This window comes from Leuciscus leuciscus (assembly GCF_965113295.1).
Source record: "Leuciscus leuciscus genome assembly, chromosome: 10".
Taxonomy (NCBI): domain Eukaryota; kingdom Metazoa; phylum Chordata; class Actinopteri; order Cypriniformes; family Leuciscidae; genus Leuciscus; species Leuciscus leuciscus.
Window position 1 is genome coordinate 44,665,749 of NC_138734.1, and position 17,500 is coordinate 44,683,248.

General features: G+C 42.2%; 2 protein-coding genes across 2 annotated transcripts in view; one reads left to right on the plus strand and one right to left on the minus strand.

The window, feature by feature from the left end:
- larp6a (La ribonucleoprotein 6, translational regulator a) overlaps positions 1-9,640 on the plus strand; it is a 13,751-nt gene extending 4,111 nt beyond the window's left edge. Inside the window, exons 2-3 of the mRNA XM_082182356.1 lie at positions 629-827; positions 7,994-9,640. Coding sequence (XP_082038482.1) covers positions 629-827; positions 7,994-9,052 — 1,258 coding nt within the window. The 3' untranslated portion in view covers positions 9,053-9,640. The remainder of the gene's footprint in view (positions 1-628; positions 828-7,993) is intronic.
- A 4,092-nt stretch (positions 9,641-13,732) lies between these two features.
- tm2d3 (TM2 domain containing 3) overlaps positions 13,733-17,500 on the minus strand; it is an 8,850-nt gene continuing 5,082 nt past the window's right edge. Inside the window, exons 5-6 of the mRNA XM_082182401.1 lie at positions 14,849-14,924; positions 13,733-14,739 (exon numbers count right to left, since the gene is read on the minus strand). Coding sequence (XP_082038527.1) covers positions 14,574-14,739; positions 14,849-14,924 — 242 coding nt within the window. The 3' untranslated portion in view covers positions 13,733-14,573. The remainder of the gene's footprint in view (positions 14,740-14,848; positions 14,925-17,500) is intronic.

Genomic DNA, 17,500 nt, shown 5'->3' on the forward strand with positions numbered 1-17,500 from the left:
AGCTCTTCATTATGCCTCCCTGGTTACATTTATTTTAATCCCTTTTTTTGTATAATTAATCAGAATTTTATTATTTATTTAAATCTTTTATTATTTATGCATTCCTTGAAAGCCGCTGGTCATGAATGCACTCGGTGACCGCAGCAAACGCCGACCCTCAACCGTTTCCCACATGACCTATGCAGCCGTTTCCCACTCGTGTGTGTGTGTCGCTGTAAAGCGCTGAAGAGTCGCTGATGCTCTATTGTCCATCAGCATCCGTGGGCGAATCATGACGGCTCTTTCTGTGCTTGAAGGGTTTCCCGCCCCGCTCAAGTGTCTCTCTTCAGGAGCGCGTGTTTAACGCTGAGTGACTCATCAGTGTAATGCGTGTCCTGAAGGTTAGTCGCAGCCGATGGAAAGGTAACCTCACCGCAGGTTTAGAAGAGACGGTGTGTGTTCCTCTCTGGTCAGCATGTGTCGAGCGCTCAGATGGAGAGGTCTCGTGGGCAGCGAGTTGTGATGCTCGTGTTTCTGCACAGGCTGTTGGATTGTGGGGGAATGAGAGATTTGAGCGGGGATGATGGGAAACAGACGGGCTCCCTGCTGCTGCTGCTGATGGACGTGTGTGTGTGTGTGTGTGTTTCAGTGGTGCCGGGACCAGTGGTGGCGAGCTGGAGGAGGAGAGCTGGCAGCCTCCAGACCCGGAGCTGATCCACAAACTGGTGGTGCAGATCGAGTTTTATCTTTCGGATGAGAATCTGGAGCACGACGCGTTCCTGCTCAAACACGTGCGGCGCAACAAGCTGGGCTTCGTCAGCGTGAAGCTGCTCACCTCCTTCAAGAAGGTACGAATCCGTACGATCCAGTTCTTATCAATCATTTTATCCCTAAAACTCACCAAAATTTCATTTCAAGTTTTTTCCTCAAATTCATGCCTTAAAATATCTTGAATGTAACTTGACACCCTCGCCTCATTTAGTATGCGCGGGTCTATGAATATGCAAATGAGCCCCGCCTCCACTCACTCACTCAGCTCAGAGATCCACTGGTTGACGATCACACGTTGATCTGATTGGTTACAAGGTCGTTTGTGACGTCAGAAACACCAGCGATTTCAAAGCGTGTGTTTGAGACTGTCTTTGGTTCACTGCAGTTTTAAGGAGGAAATACTCAGCAATGCTGTCGACTTATGAATCTACACATGGTTTGTCTTAAAGCAGATTAAAAACACCACATAGACGCATAAACAACATTAAAAACTGGATTTACACCACAGGGCGACTTTAAAGACCTTGTGACCTTAAAACTACTACTCGTATCTGTTCACTTTGGGCTCACACACAGATAAACACAATTAAAATGTTTTTGTAATTTATAGACGAACCAAAAAAAGTGTCAGTGTGACTTCAACATTTTAATAAAATTCTCTAATAGCCAAATTCCTGGTGAAGAATTGATCCCATAATCCCGACGAGAGATCCGCGAATCAGAAGCCATCGTTACCATGGAAATGAAAATCTTGGCGAGAGTTAAGCAGTGATCGCCCACTCCCATGAAGCATTGCGAATGACGCAATCTCCCAATACACCCTTAAACTACTATTTGTGTGAATCTCACAGTGTTGTTTTTGTCATAATCCGTGACTAAAGCAGCAGCTTTATATCGCTTCCGATTGGGTTGTCGCTCTCAGTGCTTTATGGGATTCCCTTGTCAAACAGTTTAAGTGTGCTTGTTTTCTCTCTGTTTTCAAATCCTCTCTGAGTTTGTGATTCAGCCGTGAGCGGGCTGGTTTATGACTCAGATCTCTGTATTGAAGTGTTTTGAAACCCTTTTGAAGAAAGTGAAGGCGAAGAATACAGTGGAACGAGGGCAATGATGGTTTTGTTGGGCTGTGACTAATAAAGAAGGAACAGGCTTTTCAAAACGTTTCACTCCGACTTCCTGCTTTTAAAGAGCAATAATGTCAAGCACAGGGAAACACATGCATTTGATGGTCTTTGAAAGTAATTATGCACTGAGTTATTATACTGCATCTCCTGCTGCTTTCACTGGTTTGATGCACGTTCTGATGGTTAGACGAGAGAAACGTCTTTCACTGCCTTTATCCAGCTCAGTTACACCTGTGCTTTGAGGAGCAATGACAAGAAATAGACATTAGCCGCGTTTCCATTACCTTTCAAAGTGCACAAATTGAAATTGCGAATTGAAAATACGCCCAATGGAAACACGTCAATTTAGCAAAAACTCCCATTTATCGCAAAAAAGTTTTCCCGCTCGCATGAGGTTTTTCAGGCAATTCGAAAAAGAAATATTTGGCAAAACTGCAATGGAAACAGTTTGTGCATTTACAGGTCACCTGATGTAGACGACGCGGTGTGATTGGACAGAATACGAGACGGAGCTCTTTATTTAATTCATATAAGACAAAAGAATTACAGGAATAATGGATTCTAAACCTCAAATAAATGCCACAATCAAGACCTGGAAGCAGATCTGAGGGAGAAACACCCAGAAACTCCTCATATGTGCCGCTCACAGTATAATAAGGGTCTTTCCTCACCATTAATGCTTGGAAACACACACACATCTCCTGCGATTAATAATAATGGCCAGTGCAGTGGCTGAGATATAGTACATAACCCTACCAGCATCCGTTGACATGGTTTTTGGAATGATTTTACTGATCGCGAGAGGAAAAAATTTAGTTTTAGTCGCATAACATCGGTTAGTGGAAACGCTGTTATTTCGCAATAGTTTTTTGTCGACATTTAGAAAAAAAAATCGCAAAAGTTTTGCGCAAATCTGTAATGGAAACGCGCCTATTGACAATGAACAGCCTACGATCAAGAACCACTTGTTGATGAATGGAGCCTTTTCACAATTATTCATTAATTAGCTTTTTTTTTTTTACATTTTTAACAAGTATTGTATTGGTATTGACTCGAGATGCAAAAACCTCGAAGTCCGTCTGAAATTCTTTTTTAAATGAAGTGAGTTATAATATCTGCCAATGGAGTCAAATACAATCTTGTTTCCCTTTGAATTCAGTTTCTTGAGTTCAGACTCCATTGGCAGATATTAGTTCTCACTTCATTTTGATTATCTTTCCAGTAAACAAGACTTAAATATCTTCAGTCATGTTGCTTCTCCAGTAAATGTATCTTGATTTAAGAATGTTTAGATATTTGTGCTGGAAAACAAGACAGAAACACTGAGGAAGAATGTCATGTTTGCTGAGGGACTGATGACGAGTTGGATAGCTTTCTCTCTTCTGACCAACGTAATCAATCTCTTGACAAAGAAAGTCAAGAAATGCAATCAAGATTTTGTCTTTTGCTATTGGGGCAAATGGGAACACCAAAATTATTTGTTGTAGTTTCTGTTCACCACTATACAAGTTCCCGAGAACCATGCAAATGTGAAAAGGGTCTACGCAAATATTAAATACAATACAATACAATTTTATTTGTAAAGCACATTTAAAACAACCGAAGTTAGCCAAAGTGCTGGACACTGACATAATTTCAGACAAATTATAAACACATAACATAAGCACAAAACACAGTTAAACAAGTGACAAACTAAAAGAATAAAATGCAGAAATAAACTCTCAGGCTGGTTTAAAGGCCAATGAATAAAAGTGAGTTTTAAGTCGTGATTTAAAACTGTCAAGGCTGGGAGCCACTCTGACACGCATCTAGATCATTCCACAGCCTAGGGGCCACGACTGAAAATGCTCAATCTCCCCTATTTTTAAGTCTTGTTCTGGGAACAGATAAAAGTAGTTGGTCAGCGGACCTCAATGACCTCAGAGGAGCATGCATCTTCAATAGATCATCTATGTAAGCTGGGGCTTGACCATGAAGAGATTTAAAAACAAACAATAAAATCTTAAACTGTATTCTAAAACAAACTGGTAGCCAATGAAGAGAGGCAAGAACAGGCATAATGTGCTCTCGTTTACGGGTTCCTGTAAGGAGTCGAGCGGCAGCATTCTGAACTATTTGCAATCTAGAGAGAGAGGCCTGGTTAACTCCTATATATAAAGCATTACAATAATCCAGGCGAGTGGTGATAAAAGCATGTATAACCCTCTCCAAATCTTTGAAAGATAAAAATGGCTTCAATTTGGTAAGTAGCCTAAGTTGAAAGAAACTAGCTTTTACAACAGAATTTATCTGTTTCTCTAGGTGAAGATCACTATCCATCTTTACCCCAAGGTTCGTTACCATAGACTTGACGTAGGGCGTCAGGGGTCCCAGGTCCAATTTGGAGGTGCTAGTAGAACTGCTAGGTCTAAAAATCATAATTTCAGTTTTACTTTCATTAAAATGTAAAACGTTTAAAGCCATCCATGCTTTAATGTCATAAACACAATCTAACAGCCTTTTTATCGAATCCTCACCCTTACTTTTTATAGGCAGGTAGATTTGTAAATCATCTGCGTACAGATGGAAACTAATGTTATGCTTCTTTAAGATGGAACCTAAAGGAAGCAAGTAAAGGTAGAAGAGAATCGGTCCCAAAATAGAGCCCTGCGGTACTCCACATGTCACTGGTGCTGCTGGTGAAGTAGAGCCCCCATACCCAACTTTAAACACTCTCGCTGAGAGATATGATCTAAACCATTTTAATACAGTGCCTTTAATCCCCACGTTGTGCTCGAGACGCGAGATAAGAACACTGTGGTCAACCGTATCAAATGCTGCTGTAAGATCTAAAAGCATCAAGATTGTAGTATCTCCAGAATCTGTTGAAATCAAAAGATCGTTAAAAACTTTTATAAGTGCAGTCTCTGTGCTATGAAATGCTTTAAAACCAGACTGGAACACCTCAAGAATACCATGCAGATCTAAATAGGCTTGTAACTGCACTAGGACTGCCTTCTCTAAAATCTTGGACACAAAAGGAAGTTTAGAAATCGGACGATAATTTGAAAGAACTGAAGTGTCCAGATTTTGTTTTTTGATAAGGGACTGCACCACAGCCTCTTTAAAACAAAGTGGCACATAACCAGAAGTCAGACTACTGTTTATGATAGCTTGAATGTTTGGTCCAATAGTTTCCCATACCTCTTTAAAAATACGTGGTGGGATGATATCAGTGGGACAGATTGAAGGTTTTAAATGTGTAACAATATCATTAAGGGCCAAGATGGAAACAGGCTCAAACACAATGAGGACTGCAGCACACTCTATGGAAATGGAAGGATCAAAGGCTGAAGGTGAAATGCTAGCTCTAATAGTGGTAATCTTTTCCACAAAAAAGTGGAGGAATTTTTCACAGGCCGCAGTAGATTCTTCCTGCATTATAGATTGGGGGGTATTGAAGAACAGAATTAATTGTTCTAAAAAGAACATGAGGTTTATGGCCATTTTTATCAATAACATCAGAGAGGCATTTAGCCTTTTCAGTTTTAACAATTCTCTGATAATTATGCCAACAATCCTTTAGGATATCATAAAAAACCTGCAATTTATGTTTTTTCCATTGGCGTTCAGCTTTCCTACACTTTTGCCTAGCCGCTCGAGTTAAATCATTAATCCACGGTTCAGAATTAGGTTTGGAGCGCCTGGGCTTTAGTGGTGCGATTTTATCAAGAATATTTATACAGGTGGATGAAAAACAGGAAACAAGCTCATCTGTACATAGGAAAGCAGACGGCTCTATAGTGTCTATAACATTACTAAATGCTTCGGAAAATTGTGCAGCAGTGGCAGTTTTAATCATCCTACGGATACGAGGTGGAGCACATTGCTTAACAGTATTGTTTGGAAGGGAAACATCAAATAAAATTGGTGCATGGTCAGAAAAAACAGCCTTTTGTACCTCAATATTTGAAATAGGCAAACGGCATGACAAGATCTAATGTGTGGCCATGAATCTGTGTTGGACCACTTACAAACTGTATAAGGTTAAATTAATCAATTAGTTCTAAAAAATCTTTAGCCAACAGATTTGTGGGACAACATGCATGAATATTCATATCTCCTAAAATTAAGATCCGATAATATTTTGGCATAATTTCAGACAATAATTCAGTAAAGTCTGATAAAATGCTTGTTATATTTAGGAGGTCGATAGATAAGAGCACACAAAACGGGCTGAAATTTGCCCAATTCAAACATTGTTAACTCAAAACTCGAAAATGTTATCATTGACAACTGCCTGCAATTGTATTTATCCTTAAAAATAACGGCAAGTCCTCCTCCTCGACCAGTAGTCCTCGGGGAGTTAAAATATGTGCAATCCAGTGGTAGAAGTTCAGAAAAAGGGCTCGACTCACCAACATTTAACCAAGTTTCAGTCACAAATAGAAAATCCAAGTTATGCTGGGGAAAAAAGCTCCTTTAAAATGTAGATCTTATTCACCAGCGATCTAGCGTTGACCAGGGCAGCTCTGACAGGAGCAGGGGAACTGGCCATACGAGTTACATAACTCAAAGACCGAAGGTTTCCATGGTTAACACCGCCTTTCCTAGGGCGAGGTGAGTGTTGGCGAGAATACTCCATATCTGAGCCGACAATCGGTATCAACCAGGTCCCGGCAGGATCCATAGCACGCCAGGATGCACATAGTGAACCAAAGGCGAACCAAAGTGACACCGGGCTCCACAGGCAGAATAGTCCGCTAGGTAAGCTTTCAACCTCACCAGCTGGCCGCTGCGCTTCCCACGGCGTCTCGAGCGTCCTCTCCGGACAAGGGAAGCCGGATTGCGTACAAGATGAGCAGGTATGTTTAGCAAGAGGGGAGAGCGAAAAGTTTTCTGACCACCCTCACACTTAGGCGACTTTTCCAACGCGAGACGGAAATCGATCAGCGTTTGACGATCATAAACCAGCAGAGAGTCAATACATTGCATAAACAATGACACAAGCAGTAAAATCACGAACAATTTGCTCAGCACCAGACGGCCGGCCACAAACACTGGCGCCATCTTGGATCTCACCCTGTGAGATCCCCCTGTGGTGAAAATCCAGCTTTTAATGTTGTTTGTGTCTATGTGGTGTTTTTAATATGCTATGAGTACCATGAGTAAATTCATAAGTTGACACCATTGCTGAGTATTTCCTCCTTAAAACTGCAGTGAACCAAAGACAGTCTCAAAAACACGCTTTGAAATCGCTGGTGTTTCTGACGTCACAAACTACCCTGGGGCGGCAGTGGCTCAGTGGTTCATGTAGGTTGTCTACAAACCGGAAGGTTGGTGGTTCAATCCCCGGTTCCACCTGACCAAGTGTCGAGGTGTCCATGAGCAAGACACCTAACCCCAGCTGCTCCCGACGAGCTGGGTGGCGCCTTGCATGGCTGACACCGCCGTCGGTGTATGAATGTGTGAGTGAATGGGTGAATGTGAGGCTATATGTAAAGCGCTTTGGTGGCCATAGGTCTGTGAAAACGCTATATAAATGCAGTCCATTTACCATTTACCTTGTAACCAATCAGATCAACGTGTGATCGTCAACCAGTGGATCTCTGAGCTGAGTGAGTGGAGGCGGGCTCATTTGCATATTCATAGTACCGCGCATACTAAATGAGGCAAGGGTGTCGAGTTACATTCAAGATATTTTAAGGCTTGAAGACATGTTCAAAGAAAAAAACGTTTAAATGTCATTTTAGTGATTAAAGATGAGTTTAAAGGATACAATGATTGGCTACAGGGAGACTTTAACATGATTGATGGTCATACCTGAAGAAGGTTGAACGTGTTCTTTCAACTCGCCTTCATTTATACAGCGCTTTTAACAATATAGATTGTTTCAAAGCAGCTTTACAGAGATAATAGGAAATTAAAGTAACAGAGATTGTTTTGGCTTTACAGCAGCTCTAGAATAAAGTTATTGTCCAGCTAAAGTTAATTTCCGATGCAAAGATCACTGGTTAACTTGGGGGCCACTTACATGACACCGTTCTAACAGAAAACCCTTAATGTCTCTCTCTCTCTCTCTCTCTCTCTCTCTCTCTCTCTCTCTCTCTCTCTCTCTCTCTCTCTCTCTCTCTCTCTCTCAGGTTAAGCACTTGACGCGGGACTGGAGAACTACGGCTTACGCCTTGCGTCACTCGAACCTGCTGGAGCTGAACGAAGAGGGCCGGAAGGTGCGGCGCCGGTCGACCGTGCCGGTTTTCGCCAGCGAGTCATTACCGAGTCGGATGCTGTTGCTCAGCGAACTGAAGCGTTGGCCGGAGCTGGACGTCGCGTTCGGAGGAGACGCCGGTAACGGAGGCCCGACCCAACAGGAGCGGCTCATGGAGCTTCTTCTGAAGGCGTTTGGAAACTACGGTCCGATCGCCTCGGTGCGGGTCCTCAAACCCGGGAAGGACTTGCCGGCGGATCTGAAGAAGCTGAGCGGGCGTTATTCCCAACTAGGAACGGAAGAGTGCGCAATCGTAGAGTTCGAAGAAGTGGAGGCAGCGATGAAAGCCCACGAGGCGTTCGGCGTAGAGGGAGGCATGAAAGTGGTTCTGATCGGCACCAAACCTCCGAAGAAAAAGGTCCAGAAAGATCGGCAGCGGGACGAGGGAGGCATGCGTAAAAGTCGCTCGCTCAACAGTCGCGTGCGAGAGCTTCAGTATCACGGAGGCGACGACTCCGCCGCTAGCTCTTCGGAAACGGAAAGCAATCCTACATCGCCTCGTTTATCACGCAAGTCGCGCTCCTGCAACAAGCTCAGTCCGACAAGCGCCGGTCCGAATCATCTCAGCCCGGTTGTTTCGCCACGCTCGAGTCCGTGGAGCAGCCCACGTGCAAGCCCGTGTTCCCAGCGGAAAACGCACCACTCTGGGAAGTCTCCGCTAGCTAGCGAGGGTCGTTTGAGTCCGGAACCGGGCCGGCGTTGGGCGGACTATTCCTCGGATAGCAGCTTGACGCCGTCGGGAAGCCCGTGGGTCCAGCGGCGCAAGCAAGTGGCGAGCCAGGAGAGTAGCCCGGTGGGAAGCCCGATGCTAGGCCGGAAGATCCAGAACGCCGACGGGCTTCCCCCGGGAGTGGTTCGGCTCCCGAGAGGTCCGGACGGGACTCGAGGCTTCCACTGTCCTGGACCCGGGAAGACTGCGTCCACGCAAACCTGAAGAACTCCCGCCGTCGGCTCTCGCACTCTCTCAACTCAACGCATCTCTGTAGGACTTTTGTAAAACCTTTTTCTATATGCTATTTTTGTTAACGTTTTATACATCTTAATTTAACTGATTTCCTCATTGAATGATGGCATCGCGACAAAGGGAAGCCGTTCTGAAAGTATTTAAGTTTTAATTAATCGCCACCGTATTTCCCCCCCGGTGTTGGTTCTGGTCTCGGTAACACCACCATATGCCTTTTCTGATGATGCCGTGGACGTTACCCCCACCCCCACCACCACCCACCCCCCCCCGGCGCTGGAAATCCCTGAAGGAATATTTCGATTTATTTGCTTTAACTTCTTGTTTTGTTCCTGCCTTTAAACGTGCTTCTCATTTTAGTGATTTATGGATCGTCTGGGATCTGTTTTTCTTTTCTTCTTTTCTCTCTGTTCTTGGGTTCGAGTCCTCTCTGCTTCCTCACAGTGAAAAGAGTGTTTGAGGTTTCTGTCCTGAGCACAAATGCCTCGTATCTGCCTTCATCTGAGTGAAGGCATCGCACAGTCTGCTTCCGTACTGTACAAATAAATCACTACAATCGCAGCTATCTGGGGTATTGCTCATTTCTTTGGATCCAATATTCTCTTGCTTCTGGCGGGTTTTGTTTTGCATTTCAATTCGCCGTAGTGCTCGGTTCATGTAAATCAGTGGTTCTCTACATGCTTTCCCATTCAGATTTAACTCTGAACACTTTCTGTGCATATTTTGTACGATAAACAATTCCGACCGACCAATGTTCACTTATAATGCATGTCAGAGTCAAACCAACATTATTCACACAGCAACATTTCTCACATTATCACAGATTATTCGCTATAGTTTAGAAAATGGTAATAAAATATGAGCAGAACTCAGTTGATATTTGACTGGTTTTGTCCGTCCTTTTGTTAGACTGTCTCACACATGAATTATGTTGAATATCTGTCAGCTGTTAACTACACAATTAGATAATACCAGTTTAGCTCAACCAATCACCAAGCAATGCTTCATTGTGTTCAGTCTGTGTGTAAAAAGAGCATTAGCAATTAAAGACCAAACACTTCAGCAAAACATGATCAGGTCAAAGTGTCCGAATAATGTGTATAAATGTCACTGGTAGTCGCTTTATGAAGAGTTTCTGGGTATAATATGTCACAGTTTACTTTATTTTGCTCTCCTCACTCACATAAATTAACTATAGTGTCCTGCACACACTAGTGGAAAAATACCAAATTATATCTGGTGTCTGAATATATAATACATTCATAAATGGCAACAAAAGTTAAAATGCATTTTAATATTTGAGGATTTCTTGTTGCATCTGAAGTTGTTTGTCATGTTTTAATGCACTGTTCTTTCTAAAGGTGTTTAATGGATGTTGTATAACATACAATAAGGCATAATTAATGCAATGAATATAAAGGAGTCATTTTACAATGAACCGCATAGGCTCGACAATATGCATGACTGAAAGAGGACAAATGATAGTGACGGTTATGTAAATGCATTAACAGCAGAAGTGTCATTTACAGCCTCACACTCAGAACAAACACTAGGCTAAATATTGTGTTCGCATTATTAGCCATATTACCAAGTGACAGATTAATTTGTGGTTAGAGTTTGACATTAAACAAACACAGACTCAGAAGCATGTCCTCTATGCATGCTGTTGTGCCGATGCATTGTTTTACCCGTGTTGAGATGCAGATAGTGTCTGGGTTTTCACTGAGAAGGTCCGATGCATTGCTCTTCTAATAGTAATGTGATGTTTTGAGTTAATGATCACGTAGAATCCATGATTTCACTTCACCAGATTGCAACCGAATCTGCGGTAAAGGTGACCATTTGGTCCCATTTCCTCGAAGATAATTTTATTTGACACAGCATGACGTGGTAATGTTTCTAAGCAACTGCCTGATCTCCACAGGAAAGCTCAGTATATTTCAGTTCAGTCGGATGAAATTCTGCAGGTCATCTGAGTTCAGGCCTGAATTACACCTGAATGGAGTCTCTTCAAAAAGATGTTTGTATGCTTAATATGCGCCTTGATAATGGACAATCGACGTAGCTGCAGTTTTCTACCATAATTTGCATTAATATCAGTAAATGAGTATGCTTTTTATCTGTATGTTCACCTGAATCATCCTGGGCTCAATAAGCATCGTCAATTATAGTTCATTTTCTGGTAGAATGAAATATATCTGGATTTCCAATTAAATTGGCAACATCTTTTTGGCCAGATTGTCCATTGAGCATGAAATCCGTCTCATGGTTTCCACATCACAAATGAATCCATCTCAGTAATGGCTTCTGTAGAAAGCCTGTATCATTTAAATATTGTGATTTGTACAATTATACGCCACCCCCAACTTTTTAAACAATGATGCCAAGCCATTTTCTGAATTCTGTGGCTCATAGTCATAACTAATATGTTGCCAATTTAATCCACTCCTACATGCACACACTCCCTCTTCTACTCAAGTAATAAAGTCACTTTCCAGAACCTTCCTCTCTCGTTCCTCCAGCCGATATGAGATGAACACACACCTCGAATACAACACTTAACTAACAATACACATCCATTGACCTAGAGACACAACTCCCGTTTATACAAAATCGTGTCCTCATTCTGTTTTTCTGCTTTCTCTTCCAGCTCTTTTGTCTCAATTTGTAGCTTATACTTTAAACTAGCCATTTTAAAGTCATTATACACATACATTACAGAAAATTCAACTTGAAAACCACTATATAGTAGTAATAAAAACTCAGCTGTATCATTCTTATAAAGTAAAATGGGTCAAATATCTCAATACAAGCGTTTCAGTCAAATAAACCGCGGGAAAAAATCAACCCGCGACAACGTTTAAAAGTCGCCGAATTACGCGGGAAAACAGCGGTCACGCTCAGTGTAACGGATTATCGCTAAAGAAAAGAATAAATGGGGCGGGGACTGTTTCTATCTGTGGTTGTTGATTGGATGTTGACGTGTCCTGAGACTTGCGCTTAAAACTGCACATGCGCATTGGCTGGTCAAGCCTAAAAAATAGGCCTTTTTAATGCTAGTTAAGCATAAGAAACAACATATTTATCAGACAATTCATGTTAGTTTTTGTGGCTGTGAATATGGATAGTGCTCTTATTAATACATTAGCATACTGCATTTCTTCAGAATGCACAATGTGCTTTAATTGACAACTGACTTGTGCATGAAACAAAAGAGACAGATGACAGAATTTGCATGATCCCTTTTAATATCTAACATATTGTACTGCTGTTTAGTAAGAAGTTGGCAGTAGTCACAGATAGCTTTATAAAGAGGAAACTGAACGTGGGAACAGAAGCTCTGGATGTAACGGACTAACAACACAAATGTGGGTCACAATATGAACAGAAGAAAGAAGCACTTACATTCGGTCACGATGAGAGAGATTCTGTGTTCCTGAGAGAAAGAAAGATGTTTGTTCAGACTGGAACTGGATTTCAATAGCAGTTACGCTGCATCTCACAACATCATGTTCTTATTAAAAACGAATAGGAAAGGGACATTTTTACATTCCACAAATATTTGGAACTGTTTAGGCTAACTAGAGCTAGTGCTGATAGTGATGTGATAAACCTCTAACAATGAGTATTAAATATGCAAAAATAAAAATTGTACTCAAGTGTTTGATGTTTCTCAGAACAAATATCATTCTTAAAATAAGCTCCGTACTGGAAAACAAGGCAAAAACACTGAGGAAAAAAATATTTTTTTCTGCAGTTTGAGCTAAAAAATTTACCTCCTGGATCAGAAAACACAAACAGGTGAAAAAAAATCCCACAGATGCACATTAAACCATATATAGAGACACTTACCAGAGAAGCTGAACAGGTGATTTTTGTTTAGGGTTCAGCTACTTTAATATTTCGTCTACATTTGGCAAGTAGTCCTGTGGTGATGTTCCGTCTGAGTAACTAAATAAAGAGTCTACAAAAGTGCATATGTGAAATCCGTGTAGCTCAAACAGAACAGATTGGTGTCAAAGGGCAAAGGTCGATTCCCAGAGAATGCATGAACTGAGTAAACGTGGACCGTACCTGGAATAAAAGTCATTGTGGATAAAAGCATCAGCCAAATGCATCAATGTGGCACCATCGACCAATCAGAAACAGCTATTCCAAACGTGGTTTTCATGCACCGCTCAATTTTTCTTCCATAAAATTCGTTTTCTCTCAGACTAGTGGACAGAAAAGATTATTGCACTTGATCTATTAGCATCTGTAGATTTCAGTCTCAATCTTTAAAGGCGGAAAGTTTGGATCAGAAATCTATATAATATTCTATATTCTGAAGGTCTATAATCTGCTTTATACAATATTTAATTCCTACAAACATGGTGAAAGTTTGTTTTCCATATGTTTGATAGTATTTTCTGATTTATATCCAAAATCCCCTCTGAAAAAACCTTTAACTAAACAAAATCAAACTGATTTTGTATGCAAATTAGAACATATTTAATTAGCTAACACCTCATTTGCATATTTGCGCAACATTTCAGAAAAGTTTGCAATTATTCGAATCAATCAAATGTAGAATGACAGTGACGACTATTGATTCACAGGGAGTGTTTTGCCTGGAATCTGAGAGGAATATTGTTCCACAAAACCAAACACAGGTGAGAATCATCAACCTAACAGTGTTTATTCAGAAATCCACATTCAGCACAGAGATCACTCATATATACACTTATATTTACACATGCACTGACACTGATGAGTTTAGATACATATTGTACATATTTGACCATCTTCTGCGTCCTTGGCCCAGAGCAGTGTGTGTGAGAGACAGTGTGTGAGTGAGTGTGAGTGTGTGTGTGTGTGTGTGTGTGTGTGTGTGTGTGTGTGTGTGTGTGTGACGAGCAGCTGAAGGCAGGAACACACACTCAGAGCAGATGGGAATCTGCAACAGTGGGAGTTTGGATGGTGACGCGTGCAAATCAGGTTGTAAATCTGGGAAGTAGGAGTTGCAGTAACAGCGTCAGGAACTGTGTGTGTGTGTGTGTGTGTGTGTGTGTCGAGAACAGCCTCAGATATACAGCGACCCGTCGGCCGGCCCCACGTACCCGACCCCGATCAGCAGAACATCGATGAGGGTCCAGGTGTGTGAGTGTGCGTGTGTGTGTCGAGAACAGCCTCAGATATACAGCGACCCGTCGGCTGGCCCCATGTACCCGACCCCGATCAGCAGAACATCGATGAGGGTCCAGGTGTGTGAGTGTGTGTGTGTGTGTCGAGAACAGCCTCAGATATACAGCGACCCGTCAGCCGGCCCCACGTACCCGACCCCGATCAGCAGAACATCGATGAGGGTCCAGGTGTGTGAGTGTGCGTGTGTGTGTCGAGAACAGCCTCAGATATACAGCGACCCGTCGGCTGGCCCCATGTACCCGACCCCGATCAGCAGAACATCGATGAGGGTCCAGGTGTGTGAGTGTGTGTGTGTGTGTCGAGAACAGCCTCAGATATACAGCGACCCGTCAGCCGGCCCCACGTACCCGACCCCGATCAGCAGAACATCGATGAGGGTCCAGATGCCCAGACCACCGAAGCTGAAGAGTTTCCCCAGACCTTCCCTCCACTGACCCAGATAGAAGCGGTCCGCACCGAAGCCTCCCAGAGTGATGCTGCACACACACACACACACACTCAAAAGTTCAACAGAGTTCGCCTGTCCATCATACTAACACCGATTACACTGAATCACATGGATTAAATGAGTGTGAAGTGACTCACCTGAGGGCGAGAGCCGTGGACCACTTATAACCTCCAGTCCAGTTACAGAACACACGCTTCAGAAACACTCGCTTCCCTGTGCACAACACACACACACACACATACATCAGTCTTACTGTCCCACATGAGATCAATCAGTGTGTGTGTGTGTACAGGTTTAGGGGTAGGGTTAGTGTAAGGGGACAGAATATACAGTTTGTACAGTATAAAAACATTACGTGTGTATGTTTATGTGATTTATGAAGACAGAAATTAGTATAATGACGCTGGTATTACAATTGTGAGTGTATGGCCTCATACCTTATTGCTTACACAGAAGTTACCAGTGTGATTACTGAAATGTTCTTGTCATGTATTCTCTAATGTCTGTATTAAATATCTGAGTGACTGAAGCTGATACCAGGAATACAGTAACAGTTCTGGCTCATTCGCTTCCAGAAATGAAATATGGACTCGTTTTGTGTTTGAGAAATGTCTTTAACATGTACATACATCTGTTTTTCTGAGGTAGCCTGGCAACTATGTCACAAGGGTCATTGGAAAACTATAGTTTGAGTGACCATTTCGTAGCTAAATTCTTTACTGTGTTAGATTAAACCTCCTCTCCTTGAGAGAAAGTGTTATCTTGATGTTTTGAGAGGACTCTCCTGTATATTGTTAGAGCCTGGCCAAATCCAACCTTGGAAAAGCTGTGTGTTGGTGTGTGTGTGTGTGTGTGTGTGTGTGTGTGTTAGTCTTTTTGGTTGCAGTTAAGGAACCACTGGCATTATTGGAGATTGACTGAGTTGTTGTTCTGGACAGGCTGGTGTTCAGCAACCCAAATCTGCGACCCGGAAGTTCACGACATGCCTAACCTCAGGGTTCGAGTGTCAGCTGCATAATCGATGGAGATGTGCTTCAGTCGATCTGTATATGTGTGGAAAATTACTATGTTTATATATTTGTCTCACTGCAAGGATTTCCAGTCAGGATTTAGACCATATAATAGTACTGAGACTGCTCTCATTAGAGTTACAAATGATTTGCTCTCATTTTGTGGTTGTATCGCTCTATTAGTGTTACTGGATCTTAGTACTGCATTTGACACCATCGACCACAACAGTCTTTTAAATAGACTCAAACATTATGTTGGCATTAGTGGAATTTCATTAGCATGGTTCAAATCATACTTATCTGACCGTTATCAGTTTGTATCAGTAAAAGTTCAGTATGGCGAACCACAAGGCTCAGTACTAGGACCGTTGCTGTTCACTCTGTACATGCTACCCTTGGGAGGAGATATCATTAGGAAGCATGGCATTAGTTTTCACTGTTATGCTGATGATACTCAGCTCTATATTTCTTCACGCCCAGACGAAAAGCACAAAATCACAAAATTAACGGAATGTATAGCTGATATAAAAATCTGGATGGCTAGTAATTTCCTACTACTAAATTCTGAAAAAACAGAGATTCTAATTATTGGACAAAAAACGTCCTCACGTAATAAACTAGAATACTGTCTAACACTTGATGGCTGCTCTGTTAAGTCTTTGTCGTCGGTTAGGAACCGGTGTGTGTGTTTGTGCTCTTTGATACCAATCTTTCATTTGAAAGTCACGTGTCTAGTATCTGTAAAACTGCATTTTTCCATCTTAAAAATATATCTAAATTACGTCATATGCTCTCATTGACAAATGCGGAACAATTAGTTCATGCGTTCATGACCTCAAGGCTAGATTATTGTAATGCTCTACTGGGTGGTTGCCCTGCACGCTTAATAAACAAACTACAGCTGGTCCAAAACGCAGCAGCTCGAGTTCTTACCAGAACCAGGAAGTATGACCATATTAGCCTAGTTCTGTCAACACTGCACTGGCTCCCTATTAAACATCGTATACATTTTTAAATATTGCTGATTACTTAAAAAGCACTAAATGGTTTAGCTCCGCAGTACTTGAGCGAGCTCTTAACGCATTATAGTCCTTCACGTCTATTGCAATCTCAAAACTCCGGCCAGTTGATAATACCTAGAATATCTAAATCGACTGCTGGCGGTAGATCCTTCTCCTATTTAGCACCAAAACTCTGGAACAGTCTTCCTACCATTGTCCGGGAAGCAGACACACTCTGTCAGTTCAAAGCTAGACTAAAAACACATCTCTTTTACCTTACATTCATATAGAACATTATACATTTCTATTATTCCAATCAGTTAAATGATTATTAGGCTGCATAGATCAGGTCAGCCGGAACCGGGGACACTTCCTATAACACCTGATGTACTCGTTACATCATAAGAAGAATGGCATCTACGCTAATATTAGTCTTTCGGTTTATTCCGAGGTTTACTGAAGTCAGCCGTATCCGGGCCGTATCCAGATCAGATGATGGACCTGCGCCTGCACACGTCCACGACGCATCCCTGAAGTGCCAGCCTCATCAGCCCTGTGAAGGCCTCATCCACACGACAGCATCGGCTCTGATCCTCAACTAACTCGTCTCCATATCGGCGTGACTCCGATCTACAACCAGATGGAATTGGATAATATTCTGAATGTTCTGATCCAATCTGACCTCTGACCTGTAATGCTGCCTGGATCATAATCATACACTGTTTGCTCGTTGGCCAGAGGAGAACTGAGCGACACTGGGTCTGGGTTCTCCCAAGGT